This window comes from Gadus morhua, chromosome 2 (genome assembly GCF_902167405.1).
Source record: "Gadus morhua chromosome 2, gadMor3.0, whole genome shotgun sequence".
Lineage (NCBI taxonomy): Eukaryota > Metazoa > Chordata > Actinopteri > Gadiformes > Gadidae > Gadus > Gadus morhua.
Genome location: NC_044049.1, coordinates 8,869,994 through 8,890,804, shown reverse-complemented (window position 1 = coordinate 8,890,804; position 20,811 = coordinate 8,869,994). Strand labels below are relative to the sequence as shown.

Below are 20,811 nucleotides of genomic sequence, written 5' to 3'. Positions count from 1 at the left end.
GCGCAGAGGACATCATTAGTGCTCTGTGACACCAACTAAGAGGTAAGAAAAAAGAAAGGAAAAAAAAAAACCTTATCCCCTGTCAGCCTAAAGTGGATTTTCTTTCCCCTTGTAAAGAAAAGCATGATTTACCATAGCTTATTGAGTGGCCACCGTGGGCATCGTTGACGACGGGGCTGTGAATCCGGTGAGCCTAATGAAAGGGAAACGGAATAGGCCTACACAGCAGTCTTCAAAAAAAGAAAATGGCGAAAACTGCAAGTGCACTTTGAAATCAGATGAAAGGCATTTATTTATTTATTTTTATTTGATGGAACTCCGCGCCACTTTTAAAGAAGCTAATATCGCTTCCATTTACAGTAAAAAAAAGTGTTGTTTTCCACTAATCACACCGTAGCGCTCAGGTGTTAGATGGTGTGGTATGAAGTGTTGAGCATTTTGAAATTGATATCAGACGCGGTTGCATCTGTCGTTGAATCATATATTTGCGATGGTTTTGTTCGAGGACAATATTGACTCTTCTGACCAGGAGGCCTATGATCTTGCCATTGATTTGGGATTTCTTTGTTTTTAACCTGCTCAAGGCAAGCATTTTTAGGATTAATTGGATCTTGGAAGGCAAAGGAAATGGCTTCGAAATCCATTTGAATGAGACTACACCGCCGAGTAAACAGGAAGCAGCTGGACTTACATGCGTGTCGTGAATAGGTTTGGCAGACCAGACTTCCCTCAACAATCATACTCTGATGATGAACACGGGAATGCACTCATGACAAAGTGAATAGTAAATTATTTCACTGCTTTGGTTTGCCCGTGCCAAACAAAAGTCACATGGAAATCCATGAAAGAAGAAAAAAATTGTGGACTAACAGTTACAATGTTTACCTTACCTGAAACAAAAAGGTAGGGCCTGCAGGCAAAAACACAGAGCAGAGGGAATCCTGCCCATTCGAAGGAGTTATGCGCCCCCTTGTGGAAATTTGAATACTGCACACATTTGAAGAAATAAAAAACACCTCTGATTGATCAATGTTTAACATTTTTTTATTCAGATTTTCTCATTTTGTTCTCACATGAGAAAAACAAAATAGTCTTTCCCTTAAAAAAGATGCATTCATTTAAGATAAAACAAAACCCCCCAAAAAGGAAAATCATTAAAAGTGCATACACATTTCAACATAAAAAAAAATAAATAACATTGATGACTTAAAATTAGAGATAAGCACAAAAACGATGATGTAAAAATGCAAAACAAAAAGGCTGATGCAGATGAAAAGACCATAATGTAACAGATGTACAGTATAAATCAGACCCATCAGGCCCCTTAACACAGACAATGGAATATATGTTGATCTATAAAACACCTTTAAATCAATACTGGGAATGGATTGCTGACCATACAGACAACGAAGCGGTTATAGCATCTTATTAATGCTGCGGTGTATACGCTTCAAGTATGATACATTTTTTTCCAGTTGACCGAAAAGGACATTCATGTCACTGTAAAAAAAAAAGAGAAATTCTAGCACCCTTTCTCCAAATGTGCACCACCTGTGTCTTACCCTACAGGGGACATACAGACGGTAGTTGCTTAAGGCTGCTGAATTGAATCAAAACGCACATCCCTGGCACGGGGGCCTCCTGAACGCCTAATCTTTACCCCAGACGTCACAAGTTAATTGTCCTAAGCGTGGAGTCATTACTCAACATTAACGTCCATGGCTAAGTGCACACCGGTGCCGCTGAGACAACGGTTGTTTCTCTCCGCCGTCTGCACCCTTTTGGGAATCACCCGATTGAATTTATTGCGTTTGGAAAATTCGGAAAAAAAATTCGGAACGTGTAACCTGAAAAACCCATCTACGATGACGCCTCACGCGTACAATCAATCACCCCTTTAAAGTTAGTGTTAACGTAACGATAGTGTTGCAGTACTACAGCATGAACAACAAAAACAATGTGTTTTTGCACGAGTGACTTCGGAAGCGTATATACACACAGACATACACTGTAAAGGAGCAGTCTCACAGACTGAGGGTTTTTTGCAGAGTGCTACTATCGTTCAGATGCTACGTTTCTGAACCTGCCCTGAACGTCTACTGAGAAATGACATGGATGTTCGTCCTTGTCGCGCACATGATACAGCTCAATGTAAGATCTACATTATTTATTTTTTACACACGCATTTCGCTAGACCCATTAACAAAATAAGCCCACTTTCAGTACATATAAAGTACACACGCACAATGAGAAGATACCTTATAGTCGAACAGTATGGGGATGGGGGGGGGGGGGGGGGGGGGGGGGTCGTTATGAACGACAATATGTTACCATTTTAGCAGCAGAGTACAGAATCAATGGGTAGACTGGCTCTTTTTGCGTCTTCTTCTGTTCTACATTAGACTACCATCTACCAAGGGAGGGATCGCTACTGACGTCCCTGCTGGTGAGAGCAAGAGAGAGGAAGACTGGGACTCTTTTCTGAGAACAGTGGAGCGCATCATTCTAGGTGTGGCACAACAGAGTACCACCTTACATAACAAACAAAACAGCAATAGTGTTCAAAAAAACAACCCAGAAAAACGCCCTTTCACGATGAAAAATTATCCTTGATTATATTATACCAAGAAAGATAGAGTGAAGACGGAACACAGTCGGTCCCTTTCGAATCCTGGGGTTAAAATGAGCTGTGCAAAAAAAAAAGCAAACGCTAATGTACCAGCCGTGGTCTGTTTCTGGGCCACAAAGCAGCCGTCTTCGTTGCATAGTTAATGATGAATCAAGCATCAGAGACCCCGCACGCACACACACACACACACACACACACACGTGGCTGTGCCCCTACACACAGACCCATACACCCACACACACATATACACACACTACAGCATTCCACACCCAGCTACTGAAAGCCTGTACAAGGAACAAGGATACCAGCATTAGAAGAGAAAGTAAACTGAATGTAAGCGAGTAAACACAAACAACTGGAATTGGGTAGGGTGGGGGGGGGGGGGGGCTGTAAACGTATACGAATATTTGATCCATTGTCTTGCAATTCTCGTTAGTTTCGTTGAAATCATAAAAACTTTATGCATTTTTTTGTTTTGTCCCGATGACAATATAATTGAACATTGCTTATTATCTCACAGAGGCCTCTTGGCGTGTCAAAGAGAGATTAAGATAAAATAATTTGCAGGCAGAAAATGACCCAAGCCTTATTCGCTGGTCATGGCATGATGTGGCCACGGTTACTGAAGGGCTTCTGGCTCACTTTGAAACTCTGCTTTTCCCTCCAGGGGCTCACACATTCGTTCCTGCATTTATTCATACAGGCAGATGTGGAGTAATGGATCAGCCCCGACTTGAAAAGGTATATGTATCACCATATTTACTGCACAGTACAGGATGAGGTAGAAATTATATGGCGTCACCATCAATCAATTACCTGGATCGTGACATAGGAACATATGGGCGTATATGTAGATTGAAGTTATACAATGTATCTTTAAAATGTCACTGAAGTCTACCTTACCTCCAAAACATGATAGCTTTTTTTACCTACTAGTATTTGCAAAGATCAACTTGTATAGACTTCAGTCTACAACTGAGTAAGAAGCAAATCTAAGGCTTAATATTGGATATTTCACACACACACACACACACACACACACACACACACACACACACACACACACACACACACACACACACACACACACACACACACACACACACACACACACACACACACACACACACACACACACGACATTTGAGGCCATTTCAGAGGAACTGTCTGGAACTATATATAGTTAATACGTTTAACAATTTAGCAAAAATGAGCAAAAGTAAAAAAAGACCAGCTTTCTCCAACTAGACAAAATATCTTTCCAACGGCAGACATCTGTAACACACACCAAAGCAAAAGCAGAGGACTAATGATAGGTTATGTATCTCAAACACAGTCTCTGCAATGTCCCACTAATGCTGTTGGATGACTACATCTAGCAGGGCTAGAGCGACTGTCACTCTAGTCTAGCGCCTTGCAGTAGAGAACGTCTTTCAAATTGTATTTTGTCTACTCTGAAACCCACACTTCAGGTTTTCTGTTACTACGCAAACATTGCTTGCACCGAGAATGTTAATGGAAGACAGAGCTTTGCTTATTTTTGCGTTTTGCCAACGCATTGGCCACACTAGTAAAAAGAAAACCTTGCACTTTGTTACCAGTAATATGCATACCTGTGAATAAGACGACCATATTGCCCTTAATTATTGCACTTTCAGTCAGGGCTTTGGGGAATCAATGTATGAGTCTTATTAATAAATATTCTATGGAAGACTATAGGCAGAGCTGCAAATGTGCCGACAACGGCGGCATGGATAATCTTAACAGTGGCAAAACAAAATGGTGTTTAAAGGTGTATATAGAAGTGATTCTGCATAACTTCCACGTTTTAATTATGGCCGCTAAAAGGCGAAATACAATCGAAGTGTTTCAACAATATGAATGAAGTGTTCGACAACTTTTAACACACCTTTGCTTTGGCTTAACGAAAAGAAATAACATTATCTACTCGGAATAGGTACCACAGGTGATGATAAAACACGACAATGTACTTTATAGATTGCCAGTTTGGTCACAGTTCTAAACACATCGGTATTTAAGATAAGGAGAGTGTTATGACTTGGAAGCACTGGTCGTTTTTTTGTTTTCAGCACCTTGTAGGAGTAAATGATTTCTTAATAGTTTCCCCCGAGATCGAATGATCTTAGAAAGGTACTCATACATCCACTCAAAACCCAATGGCTGTCACACCGCTGAGATCAACTCTAAAATGATTTACAGGGTAAAAAATAGTATTCAGTTCTTAGGTTTGCGTAATGCACCGTAACAGAAGGGAAAGGAAACTGCTTGTATACAAATAGCTATGATGGAACATTAATTCTCAAGAGAGTAGTAGCTTAATATGGGATCCATGACTGCTTCGAAAGGCGCTTTAACGGTCATTCTTCTAATAGATATATATAGATATATAATTTATGATATATTGCCTTCAGAGAGCGAACTTTTCGGTTCAAAAGTTGAAATCCAAACTAAAAACAGAGCTTGATCATTAAAAAATAACATTTCATTTAAAGTGTGTCAAAATAACTATCTGTCAATATGTCGTAAATTATTAAGAGAGGAAGACACCATTAATAAACAAGTGATCTAGTCAGAAGTGATGTTCCAAAAACTGTCTGAGAGGATTGACACCCATGGTAAAAAACTATACTTTTGAGAAATGCTAAATCGACCCACGTTTTGAATGCAACTCTTTCATACGTTTGTCTATCTTATCTACAAATCAACTGAGCTCCCATATTTGCGCAGAGACCTTTTTTGATGTTTTGTTTGTACAGCAAAGGGCATTTGACTTTGAAAAGATAGCAGCGGGCCATGTCAGAGATAATCTTATAATCGTATCGGTCAGGCAAAATGCAACAGTTTTAGTTTTGGCTACACAAGTACTAAAGAGACATCGCACAAGTGCAATGTCCCTTACATGCCACAGTCGCCAATTAAACCACTACGGATGTTTTTTTTACCTGTGGCAGGGCATTAAGCATAAAAGGTTAGAAAGTGTATTTTTAGTTTTACTTGATTTAGAGTTTGCATAGATGGATCCAGTAAGACATTTTGCAGTATTCTAGTATTAACTTAGCTTGCTTGTAACTGAACTACAAACAATATGCGTATCCTCAAAACGGAGGCACGGCGAACATGCATGTCGTCCAAGACCAAAATGTTGTCCAAGCAACATCAAAATAAGCTTAACTAAAAAATGCCCTCCGCCTTAAATTCCCAACTTTTTTGATTAGTATTTTTACAAAACACTAAAAAGGACAAATTAAATTGACAATAGTCAAATGTGACCCTAAAATATGAGGGGTAATTTCTGGAAGTATAGTATTATACGTCTATCATTCCTTTGCATCCAATATGGATAATTTTTTTATGGCCGCTGAGACTCAGATCTGAGCCATTCGATGACTGTAATGCCCGCGTACAAAACACTGCATCAAAAAAAGTGATCCTCTCCAAATACAGCCGGCGCTCCCTGCAACATAGGCACAAAGTAAAACCTGCATTCCCCCCAAAATAACAGCTACGACTCACAGACTACTTGGGCCTCGTCCGCGCCGGAGACTGCACGCTGGACGACAGCCTCCTGGAAGACGCCACCTTCTCCACAGGTCTTTTAGCGTTCGACGGAAGCTTCGGGCTCGTTTCCGTAAGGGAAGACCGGGACTTCCCCACGCTCAACAGGGTCCTCCCGAAAGCGCTGGTGGGCCTGGACGCCTCCTTCCCGCGGGGCTTGGCCTCGCGTTCGCTGGTCTCTCTGGAGGAGTTGCTGCTGTCCAGCCTCTCCCCGCTGCTGGCGGCGCTGCCGCCGTCTTTGGCGGGCTCAGATGGCCGCCCGCCGGCCCGCTCCGCCTCCTTCTTGGCCACCAGGTTGCTCTTGCCCAGGTCGGCCGACCGGCGGCTCTCCCTCTGGCGGAGGGCGCTCTTCAGGAAGGACAGGCCCTTGTCCTCCGACTTGCTGCCGCGTCGCAGGTCCCGGGACGACACGCTGGGCGAGCGCAGGCTGGTGATGGACGAGCTGCTGCTGGAGCACCGGAACGACTTGCGCTCCACTCTGACCTCCAGGCCGCCGCTCTTCGCCAGGGCGGAGCGGGCTACGGATCCGCCGCGGGCGGGGTCGGCCAGCGGGCTGGTGTGCACCGAGTCCCGGCTGAAGCTCCGCTCTATCAGTCTTTTCCTGCCGCCCGCCGCGCTCCTCTCCAGGCCCGAGAAGGTCCTCTCCAAGCCCGAGAAGGTCTTCTTGGCGGTGGGCGACGGGGACGCCGACGACTGCGGCGTGGAGCAGCCCAGGCACTGCTTACGCAGCGGGGTCCCTTCTAGAGCCGGCGGCCGGTCGGACGGCTCCTTCTTCTTGGAAGGAGTGCCGCTGGGGGTGAGGGTGACTTTCTTGGCACTGACACTCTTGGTTTCCCTGGTGATGGAGTTGTTGTTGTTGATGACCTTGGAGCCCTTGACCGGAGTGCCGGAGGACGTCGGGGCTTTTTGGGTCGGAGGGGAACAGAGACGCTTTTTGGAGTTCTTCTCTTGCTCCGCCTTGTTGGAAGACTTGGTGGACGTGGTGCTCTCCGCCCGCGAGCCGAACCCGATAATACTGCTCTTGCGCTTGGGCTCCTTCACCGGGGCTGTCTGGGGCGTCAGGGCGTTCTGGTCTTGAGCCGTGATCTGGTTGTTGTTTTCGGTGGTGTCCCCCTTTGTGCCTTTCTTATCCAGGGGGGGCGGAGCCTTGGTGTAGACCATATCCAGGAAGCGGTTGTTGCTCTCCTGGTCGCCGGCGTTGCTCTCCATCACGGCCAGCGGCGCCCGACTGCCAAAGTAGCGCTCGTGCCTGCTGTAGCTGCCGAAACAGGAAGTGGACACCTTGTCGTCGCCGGCCTCCCCGATCCGCTCCAGGGGCGGAGAGCAGCGCGAGTCAAGGGAGAAGCGGGACGGGGAGTTGGACCTCATCTGGAGCTTGGCCGACAGGGACCAGGAGGGCTTCATCCCCGCCTCGCCGAAGGCCAGCGGGCTGGTGACGGAGGACCGCGACGACAGGCTCTGTCGCTGGATGCTCCTCACGAACGGTCGGGTGGAGAACCCCCCTGAGGACAGAAGGAAAAGACCGAGTGAGCCATCGTTTCCCCTTGCACCGTTTAGGATGCACTTAAGATAACGTCCTCAATGACGGAGAATGTCGGGAGTCCGCCTTTATAAGAGCTGCAGAACAGGTTCTTTAGTAAAGGGGAAGTAGTCCTATAAGAGGATAAGCATCGTTTTTTTTTAATTTGTGAATGCCTGACTATTCTATTCCGTCAACTATTCAAGCACTATGTAATTATCAAAATATTTTGACATTTACATAATACTGTAGAACACGATGACAAATCGTGTATTTAATCAAACAAATTTACTTTCAGTAGATTGAAATATCATAATCATGTTCTTGACAATATTTGAATTCTTCACACATCTAACTGCATAACCTTGGGGGTGTCATAACATTAACGGAATTCTGTATTGAATGAATTTCATTTTCTTGTTGTAAATTATATTCAAAAGGATAACCAACGTTGTAGCTGCATTTTCACGAGTTCAATTCCCCTTCTGAAAACCTTTTGCCTCTCCATTTATGCCTCCATTCTAAGGAAAATTGACTTTTATGACAAGGTGGCAAAAAGGCCCAGTCGAAAGTTGATTTCCAATGTGTAACAACATCGATTTGACACCGAAGATTCGAGCCCCTTAATATTCCACTGACGCTGCGGGGTTTGACTGCCACAAAACGCCATTCGACTCTGCACTTAAGTACTAAGCCACAAGTGATAACTTTTATACGACAAACCGTGTTAAACCTGCACTGCGTCTCAGGGAACTGTGTGCCCTTGCAGGGCAGAATTACCGCCGTAAAGAAAAAAAAGAGAAAAAGAAAGAAAGAATTCCATTATAAAAATGTCAGCGAGCAGACAAGAGGAGGAATTTAAAAAGCCTCCCTCACCGTCGTCGTCGCAGCGCTCGGCGGAGAACTCCACAGACTCGGCCAGCGAGGCCATGGAGGTGCGTCTGGAAGAGGCACCGGAGGCCAGGCTTGCGGGCCGGCTGCCTGGCAGCCTGTTAACCCAGTGGTCACACAGAGACGAGCTGGTGGAACCTGTCAATCAAACATCCCGGGGTTAGAGTTCAGTTCAGCATGGGCGCAATGGGACCAGAATGAGAAGGGAGAAGATTTTCGTATTTCACCAATTGAAGGATTTTTTCCTCCAAGGTCGTCCGTTTAATTATACCGTTAGACTGGTGGTGGAAACCCATAAAGTAGGCCATTACCTGGGCTTACACAGTAACAAACAGTTTGTGGGCTTTTTGAAAGAGTTGACCGAAATAGATTGATGACACAATTTCAGTTCTGCCATCTCAGCCCCTAATAAAGCCCAAAAGGTTTTGCTGGACTATGTCTGTCTGTCTGTCTGTCTGTCTGTCTCTCTGTCTCTCTGTCTCTCTCTCTCTCTCTCTCTCTCTCGGACGCGTACCTGCGACGGAGCTGTTGGCCGACCAGGAGGGGATGGTGGTCCTCCGCTGGTAGAACAGGATGTAGGCCGACTGGTGACACACGTCGTCGTCCGCCATTGGCTGGACCTCGCTGTCGTCGAAGCAGTACCACTGGCCGTCGATGGAGTTCTTACAGTGAGCTAGAGAGAAAGAGAACGAGTCAGAGTGAGGCAGATATATTATGCAGGGTCATTAATCTGTTTTTGGATTAATAACCTAAAGCCTGATGGCAGAGAAGCTCAAAAAGGGGGCGAATGGGCAATTCCCTTGCTTTCGCTTCATATTTGTTTTTTGACCAAGCACATTGCTGGAGGCGGGGATCTGTAAGATTCTAATTGGCTAATAGCGAACACAAATTTGGCAGGCAGCACCAGTGAAACTTTTTCCGGGGGGAAGACAAGCTAAAAACATTCTGTCCGGACACCAACCTTCTTCGAAAAAGTGCCTTAAAGACTTCAAATAAACAATGTGTTGACCAGCCACTGGCCATTAGACTCTGTGACAAAACAGGAAATCGTACAAGGCTCTGTTTGGACTCCGCACTGAAGTTCTGGTATAACATCTGAGGACTGCTGGATCCCAGATTAAATTTAAAAACCAGCCTAAGTCCATCATCAGTAAACCCATTGTGGTCACCTGTGTAGTGGCCACCGTGCATGTTGCCGTGATGATTGCACACGGCGTAGAGGTCATACAGGTAGTCGTCGGGGTTGCGTCCCAGGCCGTAGGGCCGTCTCCACGGCGACCAGTGGGACGGCAGGCTCCAGCTGCTCTGGCTTCTCTTGACCACATGGGGCGCCATGTCCATGCCCAGCAGGGGGAACCTCACCATGTTCTGCATTTTCACCCTGCGGTCGCCCTCCTGTGAGACAACACAGCGGAAACACAACGCAGCACACAGTCAACAAAAGTCAACCGGAAAATTCAAAAACCATATCGTTTTAGCAGCATCGTTTCAAACCATACAGTGAGAAAGAAGTCAACTGGTTTTAACAGTTAAGACTATTTCGTTAAACATTCTGCCTTTCAATGCTGTTCACCATCATCATGGCAGCCGATGAGGTCAATTAAGTTTCATCCTTTGGGGAATGGAAGCTGGAATAAGGGCTATAATACACAACCGTGTTTAGAGGAATTCTACACTGGGAATATTTCGGAGCTAGAAGAAAAGGCGAGTGCAAGTGTGATTTTGCGCTGTGTGCAGACGGGCCTGAGCCGACGCTGTACTGTACAGGACTCTGTACTCAGGACCCAGTCCGTAATTGATCCAACACGCCACGGTAAGTTGGCTGGCATGGTGAAGGCGGAATGTATTTTCCCACGGCACCGTGGCAGAGAGGAAGCCGCAAAAAGGGAGACAGCTTTTCGAAAAAGGAGTCACTATTCATCTTGACAGATTGTAGCCATTTTCAAATGCTCCTCTCCCCCGTTTCCTGTTCCAGAGCCCTCTCTGTCCCGGTGTCGGCTCTGCGTTACAGTTTAACAGCTCGGATTGCGCCTGCTTCGTAATCAGGGGGTGATTTCCATAGACGTGCAAGAAAAAAAAAAACAGTCACACAGCTTTCGCTTTCAATTCAATGCACTCTCCGCAGTGTTAAGAGGGTCTAGTCACCAGTGATTCTTTATTCCTTTCTTAAGTGGTTTACTCCTTGTTTTAGTGTGCATTTGTGGCTTAGCAGCAAAGATTAGGGGGAGGATGCATTGTAATTAATACAAACAACTTCTGCCACAAAACATTTGTGTGGTCACTGTTTGGTCCCCCCCTTTGTTAGTTGAATAAAGAACACGTGGTTGAAATGCTACATCTCCGTAACGTTCATGAACTAAAGCTAATATTAATCTTACTTTATATTGTTATATCTGTCTTTTTTTTTACATTATATGTGGACATTTCGTTCCAGGGACTGGTGGGGACAATCTTGTTACTAAAACTGGTAATAAAGTAGGAACTTCTCTAACTCTCTCACAAAACAATCTAACCTTGTGTTCGGATTACTCTGGCCAGTGTTGCTTTTCAGAAAGTCGTCATGCAACATTATTTGATGCAACTGTTCTGTAACACTCCTTGGCAGTCCTCAGCCACAGCCTGACTCCCTCGCCTTTTAAAAACCCACCCAGCCACATGACTGACTGTACCGTGAGCGTGCGGTAGGTAGCAGTGTGTGGGTGCGTACCTGGCGGAACCTCTTCAGGTGCAGTATGAGCACGTCCGGCAGGGTCCACAGGCTGAGCTTGATGCGGCCTTGCTGCAGCTGCTTGCAGTGGGGGCAGCGCCAGGCGTCGTCTGGGGCCAGCTGGGGAGACAGGGCAGCCAGCCGGCGGGCTTCAAGGCCACGCTCTAACCACATTGCTTATAGAAATAAAAGGGGAGGGAGGGAGGGAGGGAGGGGGGGAAGGGGGGAGGGAGGGAGGGAGGGAAGGGGGGCTACATACAGAGGGGCCCTCGCAAGCGTCCCGAAAACTATTTCTTCAATAAAACATTGTTTAAAAAAAACCCGCTACCAGGCGAACTCCACCACAGAGTGCATTTGGACTTGGCCTCTAAAGTTTGACTTTAATGCGAGGAAATAAGGAATAGACTGCGGGCTGAAACCCACAGCGGGCGGAAAGCTATTTGAGATGTAGGCAGAAAAACAAACACGCTGGGAGAAGGAGAAAGTTGAACCGCTAAGCCTGTTCGACAGCAGGAGTGAAATGTTTCGTCCCGCAGTATCACTGTCCTGCAGCGACAACTACCCCGACCCTGGCCTGCCGGAAGGTGTGTGCGTGTCTGTGTTGTGTCTCTGCGTTATGTCTCTGCTGGTGAGTACTATGAAGGCCTGCGAGCACACAGTACGTGCGTGCGTGCCTGCGTGCGTGCCTGCGTGCGTCCGTGCGTGCATGCATGTCTGCATTAGCTTTGCATGCGTGTGCACATGCATATGTGTGCGGGTGAGTGTGCCTGACGGCGTTACCTGCTCCTCCTGGGTGTAGAGCTGGAAGCACTGGGCCAGTGTGCAGGCCTGGGGCTGATGGTGCTGCTCCCTGTGCAGGTACACGCTCTCTGCGTCGGGAATGTACTCCTCCCCCGTGTGGCCAAAGAGACTGTGGAGGAGATCGCAGTGAGAAAAGCACCGCGAGTCGTGCCTTGGATCTTGCTTATAAACCAGGCCGTAATGTAGTCCATTTATCTCCGACGGGGAAGGTTAAAAGCCTGGGATCTAAAAGGGTTTACTTCTCTGAAATAGAGTGGTGATACGCTGGGATGTGATCAAGGGACGTGCATCTATGAAGCTGCTGCACACGGGTTAAATATTTGAACATCTGGAACTCAGCCGCTTCATCATCCTCATCATAAACATCATCCTCATGTTACAATTACGTAACTTGTTTCTCAGTTGGCAGTGCCAGGAATACAGCGCCACTCTGCACCCGAGTGTGACTAATACCAGGTTTAGAAAAAGGCTGGTTGAACTTACTAATCCTTGGTTTCTTTGTCCCACTCAACCACGATCTTGACATGTGGGGGACCCCCTTGTCCACAGGACTTGTACGCTCTGCGGAGGTAAAGGAACCTTTGAACACGCTGCCAAATAATCACCACAATTACAAATTAAAAGCCTGTCAACGCCTACCCTATTAACATGACTCAAGAGACTCATTACAGTAACGCACGAGAAAAAAAACAATAATACAACAAGGATAAGCATCAAATAATCAAACGACACAGATAATTATATGGCATAATAGGGTTAGATTTAGTATGCAAACAAACAATCAATGCATGTCTGATGCTGGCACCATATGGAGCCTTTGTGAGGATGTAACCGGTTTTTCTGTGAACACGTCACCGATATGAGGCAAGGCACCGGTTAGAAACCTACTCAACCCGCTGAGCAGACAGTTTTAAATGAGAGCCTGTCAACCCTCCTGTCAGGGCCTGTCATGCCAGAGTTGAGGGGGGGGATCAGATGGGGAGGGGGGGAGCTTGTGAAACTGAGAATAGCAATTCTCTCACATGGTTGTTGGAATGCATGGCAGAGTCGGGGGTGAAGTAAGTGCTGCTGACAGACCTTTCAACGGTGGGATGGCACAGTGGCTGGTCGTCTTGGGGAAGGAGGTACGTGATTCCAACCACGCCCACCACTCGCAGACTGAACGGCCCCACCTAAGGAACGACAACCAAAACACAGTAGCTTGAATTGATCCACTGAAAGGAAAAGTTGCGCGTTAATGGTTTCTTGGCTGTGCCGTTGCTGTGGTGCAATGGGACATGACACAACACCACACTACTCTTGCATATCCTCGATGATACCGCATGAAAAGGGGACAAGCTGAAATATTACCCAACTGATAAGTTCATGCCTAAACAAGCTTATCTTTGATTATTTATTCCTTTCAGTGGTAATATTTGTGTGCATTCCTTTTTCCCTGACTCATGAAGAAAATATGGATCTATATATTAGGGCTGTGTACTGTCCAATGCCACTCGGTGGGTCTGGAAATCATTGGCTGGAGTTTTTCGAGCCCTGCCCGTTCCACAGATGATTGACTTGTTTAATTTTCATGTCAGTAGGCTACTTCTAACTCAGTGGCTGTAAGTGGGTTATGATAAGGATTTCAAGTAATTTTCAAGTAAAATTACACCGTCAGAGCCAGAGTGTCAGACTGGGCTGTTCTCAGCATACCGCAAAAAAATTAAGAGGGTTCATGTTCCAGTCCCCAAATTCAGTTGAACCACTACCTGGACATTTGTGATGGACAGAGCTGCCTTCAGTTTTGGCCCTATTCACATAACGGTTTTGGAATGTTTTGAATAGTTGGAGTTATTGTTAATGTTAAGACATTGTTATTGTTAATGTTGAAATAAAACTCAACTTATGAACCACTCTCTTTGCCGATTTTTAAATGTGGAAACTGGTTTAGATCATCAGATTTTTGTATGACTTGACTTGTGACTTGCTTGACCTGGGCAATGACTTGACTTGTGACTTGCTTGATTCTCACCACAGTGACTTGGGACTTGCTTGAGACTTGAAGGTTATGACTTGAGACTTGCTTGTGACTTGCACACGAGTGACTTACCCCCACCTCTGTATATTTGTAACGATATATTCCAACTAATACATGCTTGATGACCCCTTCTTACCTGGATGTACACCCCGGGTCTTAACAGATGACGCATCTTCTCCAGAATCTCCTTCTGCAATGTGTCCCAGGTCACCGTGCGCTCCATGTACAAAACAAATGGGAGACCAAACCTGGAGCGAGTAGAAAAGAAGACAGGATTCAACATTACTGCTGCTAACTCAAGGTCCTTTAGTCAGAATATCGTGATTGCAAAGAATCTTGAGGAAAATATGACTGCTATAGTCCAGGATAAAACTATTTTAGGTTTTGAAAAGAAAAAAGACAGGCTGGGGATGAATTCTTTCATTGATTTCTTACTATGTAAGTGCATCCATATAAAGTCATATTTTCCTTACGTACATGATGTTGTTTCTTACGTACATCATCTATATTTGCAAAAATTGCTATTTAATATTATTAAAATATCGTTTTTCCCAGCATTCTTATACATACTCATACTCTTAAAACCTATCCACATGGTGCCCACATATAATGATCAGAATGACAAAAACCTGTTCAACATGAATTACGCCATGCTAGCTCAAGACGATGAAAGCGTGAGGAGGACTCCTGCAGTACCTTCTCCCTTGGTGCCCGCTGCAGGCCCTGTTGCACACCAGGAGGATGACCTTCTCCGGGCCCAGGTTCTTATTGGGCGACGCACCCAGAGGGGTCATGGCGCCCTGCATGAACGACGGGGTCCTGCCCATCTCCGCGCCGTACTTCAGGTTGTTCTGGTTCAGATTGGCCAGTAGACTCCCTGAGGATCGAAGATTAGGTGAGCCCCACCGCAGAACTTTGACATACCCTTCACACTAAGGCTGCATTCCAAAACGGTGTCCTCCTTCCTGTTGATCGTTCACCGTTCCCCCGAGGAGACGAGCGGTATCGGTTCATGGGCGAGGAGGAGGATAAAGTAGCGTGGGAAATGATAGATGAGACGGCTGAGACACCTTATTCAGCGGCATTAATATCCCCACAGCACTTCCTGTGAAGGAACTCGATCCGAAGCAGCTTCAGCGGCTGTTTAAGGCTTATAGACCTCATGCTTATAATGTATAGTAGCTTGCTTATTCTTTAGCACTCACTGGGACGGTTTCAATCGGGGAGAGCACCTGGAGATGTAGGAAACGAGGTCAAGTGAAATCTCGCTATAGAAATACAAATGGATTGCAGCCAAGGACGATCCAGTGTGGCGTACCTCTCTTAGTGCGAATGTTCTCCAGCCTGAAGGTCTCGGGTGTCTCAAAAGCAAAGATGGAGTCGCTCTCTTGAATGATGTCGAGGTCGTCATCGTCGTCGCAGAAGGAGCGGTGAAAGCCGTCGTAGTACATTTCTGTCAAGACGAACTGAAGGACAGCAAATAAACACTTTACAACCTGAATCACCCAATTAGTAAACAGAGCCTTAGAAAATAACTACTTAGAAAAGACTCCTCTCGGCTATTAAACTGACAAACAAATCAAAACATGTCTCTCCAATCATCCAATTATGTCATCATTCCACTGAGACTTGCCTTTGACATATTTGACATATTTGACATATTGAATTCTTTGAACCCAGACCAGCATATTTTCCTGTATCTAATCAGGTGCCTGACTTAAACAAGTATAACTATTCCCTGTCATAATTCCAGACATTCCAGATGCTTGCTTGCCACCAGTTAGATTCAGTACATAATCTGCTGGAATAACGTACATCATTCAAACCACAGCACACAGCCACAAGGCCCTGAGTAGAGATTCAAATGGCTTCCCAAACCATCCTTGAATTCCACACGTTTTCTTTCCTTCGAAGATAATACGTTTTGCATCATCAAAGTGCTTTACAACGACAACAAACTGAGAATATTCTGAAATTCTGTTTGTTATCTAAGGCTACGGTCTCCCCACAATTTAGGCCAACACTATTGGTTAAAATGGCTGGTGAAACTGTATTTTGAGGACTATATATTTTTTTTTTTTCATGCGAGACATATGTGCAAAGCAAGGACACAATATAAAACCGTCATAAAGCCAACTCAAAATATCTATATATCAAATATAACTTTCAACAAACTATGGGAATCAAACGTCTAATGACCAATATCAATGTCATTGGGAAACAGGTACTAAAATGTCTGTAGTAATGTCTGTAGTAAATGCCCATTCGGTGACGCGATGAACCCAACTGCCCATTCAGCGTAAACTTTTAAACGGTTCTAGCCGCTGATATTCACAAAGCGTACAAAAGAGCCACTGCGCCAGGTCCTTTCTGGGTGCTGAGCTCACATTTTAGTGTGTGTGTGTGTGTGTGTGTGTGTGTGTGTGTGTGTGTGTGTGTGTGTGTGTTGTGTGTTTGTGTGTGTGTGTGTGTGCGTGTGCGTGTGTGTGTGTGGGGCACAGTAAGGGGCACCTGGTCCATGGGGATCTTGGTCTCCCGTGACACTGCGTCCCGGAGCCGGTACACGGTGCTGTCGAGGGGGACGGCCACGCCAATCCGCATGCAGTGGGAGTACTTCCCCTGGTAGACCACCGTCACATACAGCGGTCTGGGGGAGGAAGTCAGGGGAACGGGCGCCGAGATCAGAAGAGAGGCAGCTCTGAGCCATGTTCTAGACTGGACTTAGTATCCGAACACGTTACGCAGTATACCCATGCTTAGTACATGCTCACTCAAAGATAATTGGGATAAAGCATCCACCGAACGACGAAGACTATATATTACTATTGTTGTTTTGGGCTCATAACCTTGTAGAACCCCTTGGGAGTATTGCAAAACACAAAAGTATTGTTCTCACAATGACATTGACCGTACGATACTACACTGTTACAACCACCCACACAAAAAAAAAATACTCTTTTGGGACCCCTCTTTAACCATGCATTCAATTCCTCTGCGTCAAAGCACAAAACCATAATTGTGAGGTTGCTGAACATCGGGCGAGCTAAATTACAGTGTGTGCCGTTCCAAGTACCAACCCATGTCCATTCACTGGAGTCGAGCCTCCAGGACGATTAAACCAATTGAGTCAACCAACTGCCACTCGTCACCGTATTAGGAGCGTGTTGTGGCCTGCCAGGTGAAACACTCCTCGGTGCCCATCAGATCACCCCCATACGGCTTCACCGTGCACTCACCTGGTGTGTGGTAGAGGGATGGGTAGGGAGATACAGAGGAACGGGTCGAATGTGTTGCTTTGCTTCTGGCAATGGGGGCAGGTAAGGGAGGACCTGTGGGAGAGTTAAGCAGATTGAAGGATCGGTGTTGGAAAGGGCTTGCATAGAAAAACTGAGTAAGCCAAATACTGAGAGAGTATTGATGTAGTGTGTACCTGTACTGAGCCTGGAAGAGCTCTTGCACAAAGGACCCTGCAGACAGGGGGGGTGAGGGGCCTTCCACGCTTTCCTCGTCTTCTTCAATCGGCGGCTGAGTGGTCAAAAGGAAAAAGGGGCTTGGTGTCAGAAAAGCATTAACAAGAGCAATAACAATGACAGGAGAACAACTTCCCCGTAGTTGATGAAGTATGGTGAAACTATTACTACATATGGTCCTTTGAATAATGGTGAAGGTTTAAAGGAAATCTATATTTATATAGTTATTAAAATAGTTTTCAAAATGAAATGTATGCACTCTTCAACCTTCAAAACATATCTTTACGAAGATGTGTAAATTATAAATTGATAGGGTTAGCCCTTCATCAAAGATAGATTTACTTCAGGGAAATGGATCCCTGGCATCGTTGGAAGAGTGCATTTATTCCAGACATCGAAACGACTTTAATTATTTAAGGATAATAATCCCATTTACTACATGTAATCAAAATGAGGATATTATATTTAATGGAACAGATTAATCACATTGGCATCTCCAATGGACTTGGTTTGGCCAGAAACCCCTGCAGTAAATTAATTATGATGTTGCTGAACAGTCGGAGAGCCAAACGGATGCAGCCCTGGCTGAAACATATTATCTGCCTTTACTTTCACTCCTTATCATCAGATTCCTTCTACGGATATAATCAACTGAGAACTTAACACAAGGTAGGCATTTTGTTGTGAAATACTCCAACATACCTAGCGAAACGGCGAGGAATTTGTTGAGGTCATGTTACATGTACCTGTGAATCGCCCTTCCCTGACAAAAGGCTGTGTTCTGTTTAGGGCCCTGCAGCTTTTGTTGGGAGTTTTCTCCTTTTCTTCCATTTGTTTTTAAAAATGAGTGACATGTGTATGGCCTACACATCTACAAGGATAAAGTTAAGCTATGCACTACTGTCTAAAAAAGGTATAGCCAATGTTTTTGGAATCAGGATATACATATGAAATAGAATCTTAACAAAACGACTATCTGGAAGGGTAAACAATAAGCTGCAGATCACTGAACCCAAAAGTCACCCAAACCTTTGTCAATCCATTTTGCATTACAGACCTGACTACGAATAATAATACAAAAAGAATTTGTGATGACACAAACAGCAGTTTGTTTATCATGGACTGTAGGTTTTATTCTATTCGTATAACAAACTGTTTCTACAAGTCTTGTGATAACCAATGGAAGTAACTGGACTCCCAACACAATACAACTTAACCAATCCCTGGACTCACCCTGATAGCAGGTCCACTTTCAGGATTGACTGCGTTAAGGTCTTCATGAACTCTGTCCAACAACCACAGCAGAAACTCCTGAGCATCATGCTGAGAATTCCCTCTGTATTGTAATGCACTTTTGGACACGGCATTCTGTAAATAGAAAGGAATACTTAGAAAATTATCATGTCCTATGTTTGCAGAGTAATACATCTCAATCAACGTTTGCAATTACTGTACGGAACATTTGTTTAAACAATAGTTGAATTGCTTTCATTCATGAAAGACATTTTGACATGCTTACTTTGAATTCCCTGCTGTGCTGAGGGGTGTATTCAAACGTCCACAGGGCCCGAACGAGTCCAGAAAGTTGTTCTGTCACTTCTCCTCTGTTCCCTGGGGCTTTCCTCTGTAAGTGCACTCCGTTTGTCATAGGTCTCTCCTCGTTCGACTCATCGTCCTTGTACTGCTCCAAACCCAGATATTCAGCAAACAGTTCGGTGTTGCTCAAGCACTGCAGAACCGCATTCATAAAGCAAGTGTTACCATGGTTCTTGAGACCTGACACTCCGGGAACCTTGTCTCCGGATAGGAATGCGCCGATGTCACAGTCATCCACATGCAGATCTTTACTCCCAGTTTTGAATGAAGTAAAGCCTCCATCATCCTTGTCGTCTTCTGTTGGCACCTCAGACACAAAGTGGGACAGTGTGGAAAGAGTCCTCAGAACTCTGCTCATAAAGCTGCCCACAGAACGCACCGAGCCCCGCCTGAAGAGCTTCTTGCCGAAGCTCGACTTCTTGTCCTTGGTTGCAGTTTTACTAGACATGATTTCTCTTTAGAACGTAAAAAATACAAAATCACCAGTACAGCGTCCAAAAAAATGCTGTATGCGCAAACTGAAGAGCCATTTTCCAGTTTCAGGCGTTAACCCCCGAACCATCGACCGCAACTCAGAAGCATTGACTCACTAGATGACCCTCAAGGCATTCGCCCCAACCAGGTGTACACAGCAGGGTGGTTAGCATTAGCTATCCCCAGCCAACTATATATTTATCGATGTGTCCCGTCCAATATAGTTACCTCATTCGTCTTTTCACTTGCAAAGTAACCGGGCTTACTAACACAACTTAACCCATCATAGCGCGATGGTTAACAGCACAGTACACTAATCAACCTGACGCCTGTCAGCATTTCAGCACTTTGTACGAGTCGCTTGCGCCAATATTGTCTCTTGGTTAAGGGTAGCTAAACGCTGTGGGCTAGCCAGACTAGCTGACAGTGCTTACGCTGCTAGCTAACTGAGCTAATGTTAACGGTACAGCAATAACAACAACACAGGCTAGCAGAGGTAGGGCAAATTTCTCCTCCGGTCGGGTTGCAGTCCCCATGAGAAGTGTATGGATATCCGCCATTGCAAAAGACAAGTATAAACCACAGGCATTCGGTTTCTTGAGGATGGTTCACCTTACATTTGTCTCATCTTGCAAAAACTAATTATTGCAATGTTGGTATTTCACTGTTATATTTTAACTTCCGGTCTAAGTTCTTTCAAAGCAAAAGTCGTTGTTATGAAATGCAGCGACCATATAAAAATGACTACCTTCATCCTATTTTTTATTCGGATTATTAGGAATGTGTATAAATGGTTTGTCATTGTAAATGACTGAATTGTGCTAATTTTACATTAGCCTAGACTAGAGTTACCTACTTTCACACCATTAACAAATGCATATATAAGAATTAAAGGTTATTATAGTAGATTACAAATAAAGCATGTTTAAAGTGTACACATTCTAAAGCAATCAAACCAATCATCATAAAGCAATCGTTAATACTTGGTTGCAGTTTTACGAGACATGATGAAGTATACATTTTAAATGTTTTAGAGACAAAGGAATTGGAATTAAACTACCTGTGTCCAACATGCTTTTGCTTTGGCAAAAAATATGTAATATAATCATTCTAGTTGACTGAACGTATTGT

General features: G+C 45.0%; 1 protein-coding gene across 1 annotated transcript; it reads right to left on the bottom strand.

Moving 5' to 3' along the window:
• Nucleotides 1-1,026: 1,026 nt before the first annotated feature.
• Nucleotides 1,027-20,382, bottom strand: usp31 (ubiquitin specific peptidase 31). The gene is made up of 16 exons (XM_030342405.1): nt 19,130-20,382; nt 18,844-18,978; nt 17,571-17,665; nt 17,377-17,469; nt 16,652-16,787; nt 15,459-15,606; nt 14,837-15,017; nt 14,277-14,388; nt 13,201-13,295; nt 12,607-12,684; nt 12,103-12,232; nt 11,323-11,442; nt 9,785-10,010; nt 9,130-9,288; nt 8,601-8,753; nt 1,027-7,707 (listed from the first exon to the last, which is right to left on the bottom strand). Exons 1-16 carry the CDS (start codon nt 19,652-19,654, stop codon nt 6,167-6,169), a joined length of 3,927 nt encoding a protein of 1,308 aa, XP_030198265.1. The 5' UTR covers nt 19,655-20,382; the 3' UTR covers nt 1,027-6,166.
• Between the last annotated feature and the right edge of the window lie 429 nt (nt 20,383-20,811).

What these genes read in the sequence shown, in the direction of transcription:
- usp31 (XM_030342405.1), bottom strand. Translation starts at nt 19,654, where the DNA reads ATGTCTAGTAAAACTGCAACCAAGGACAAGAAGTCGAGCTTCGGCAAG. An exon ending in AGCACAGCAGGGAATTCAAA is followed by an intron (nt 18,979 to 19,129) that starts GTAAGCATGTCA and finishes TTCTATTTACAG; the next exon opens with AATGCCGTGTCCAAAAGTGC. An exon ending in TCTACACCCAGGAGGAGCAG is followed by an intron (nt 11,443 to 12,102) that starts GTAACGCCGTCA and finishes CTGTCTCCCCAG; the next exon opens with CTGGCCCCAGACGACGCCTG.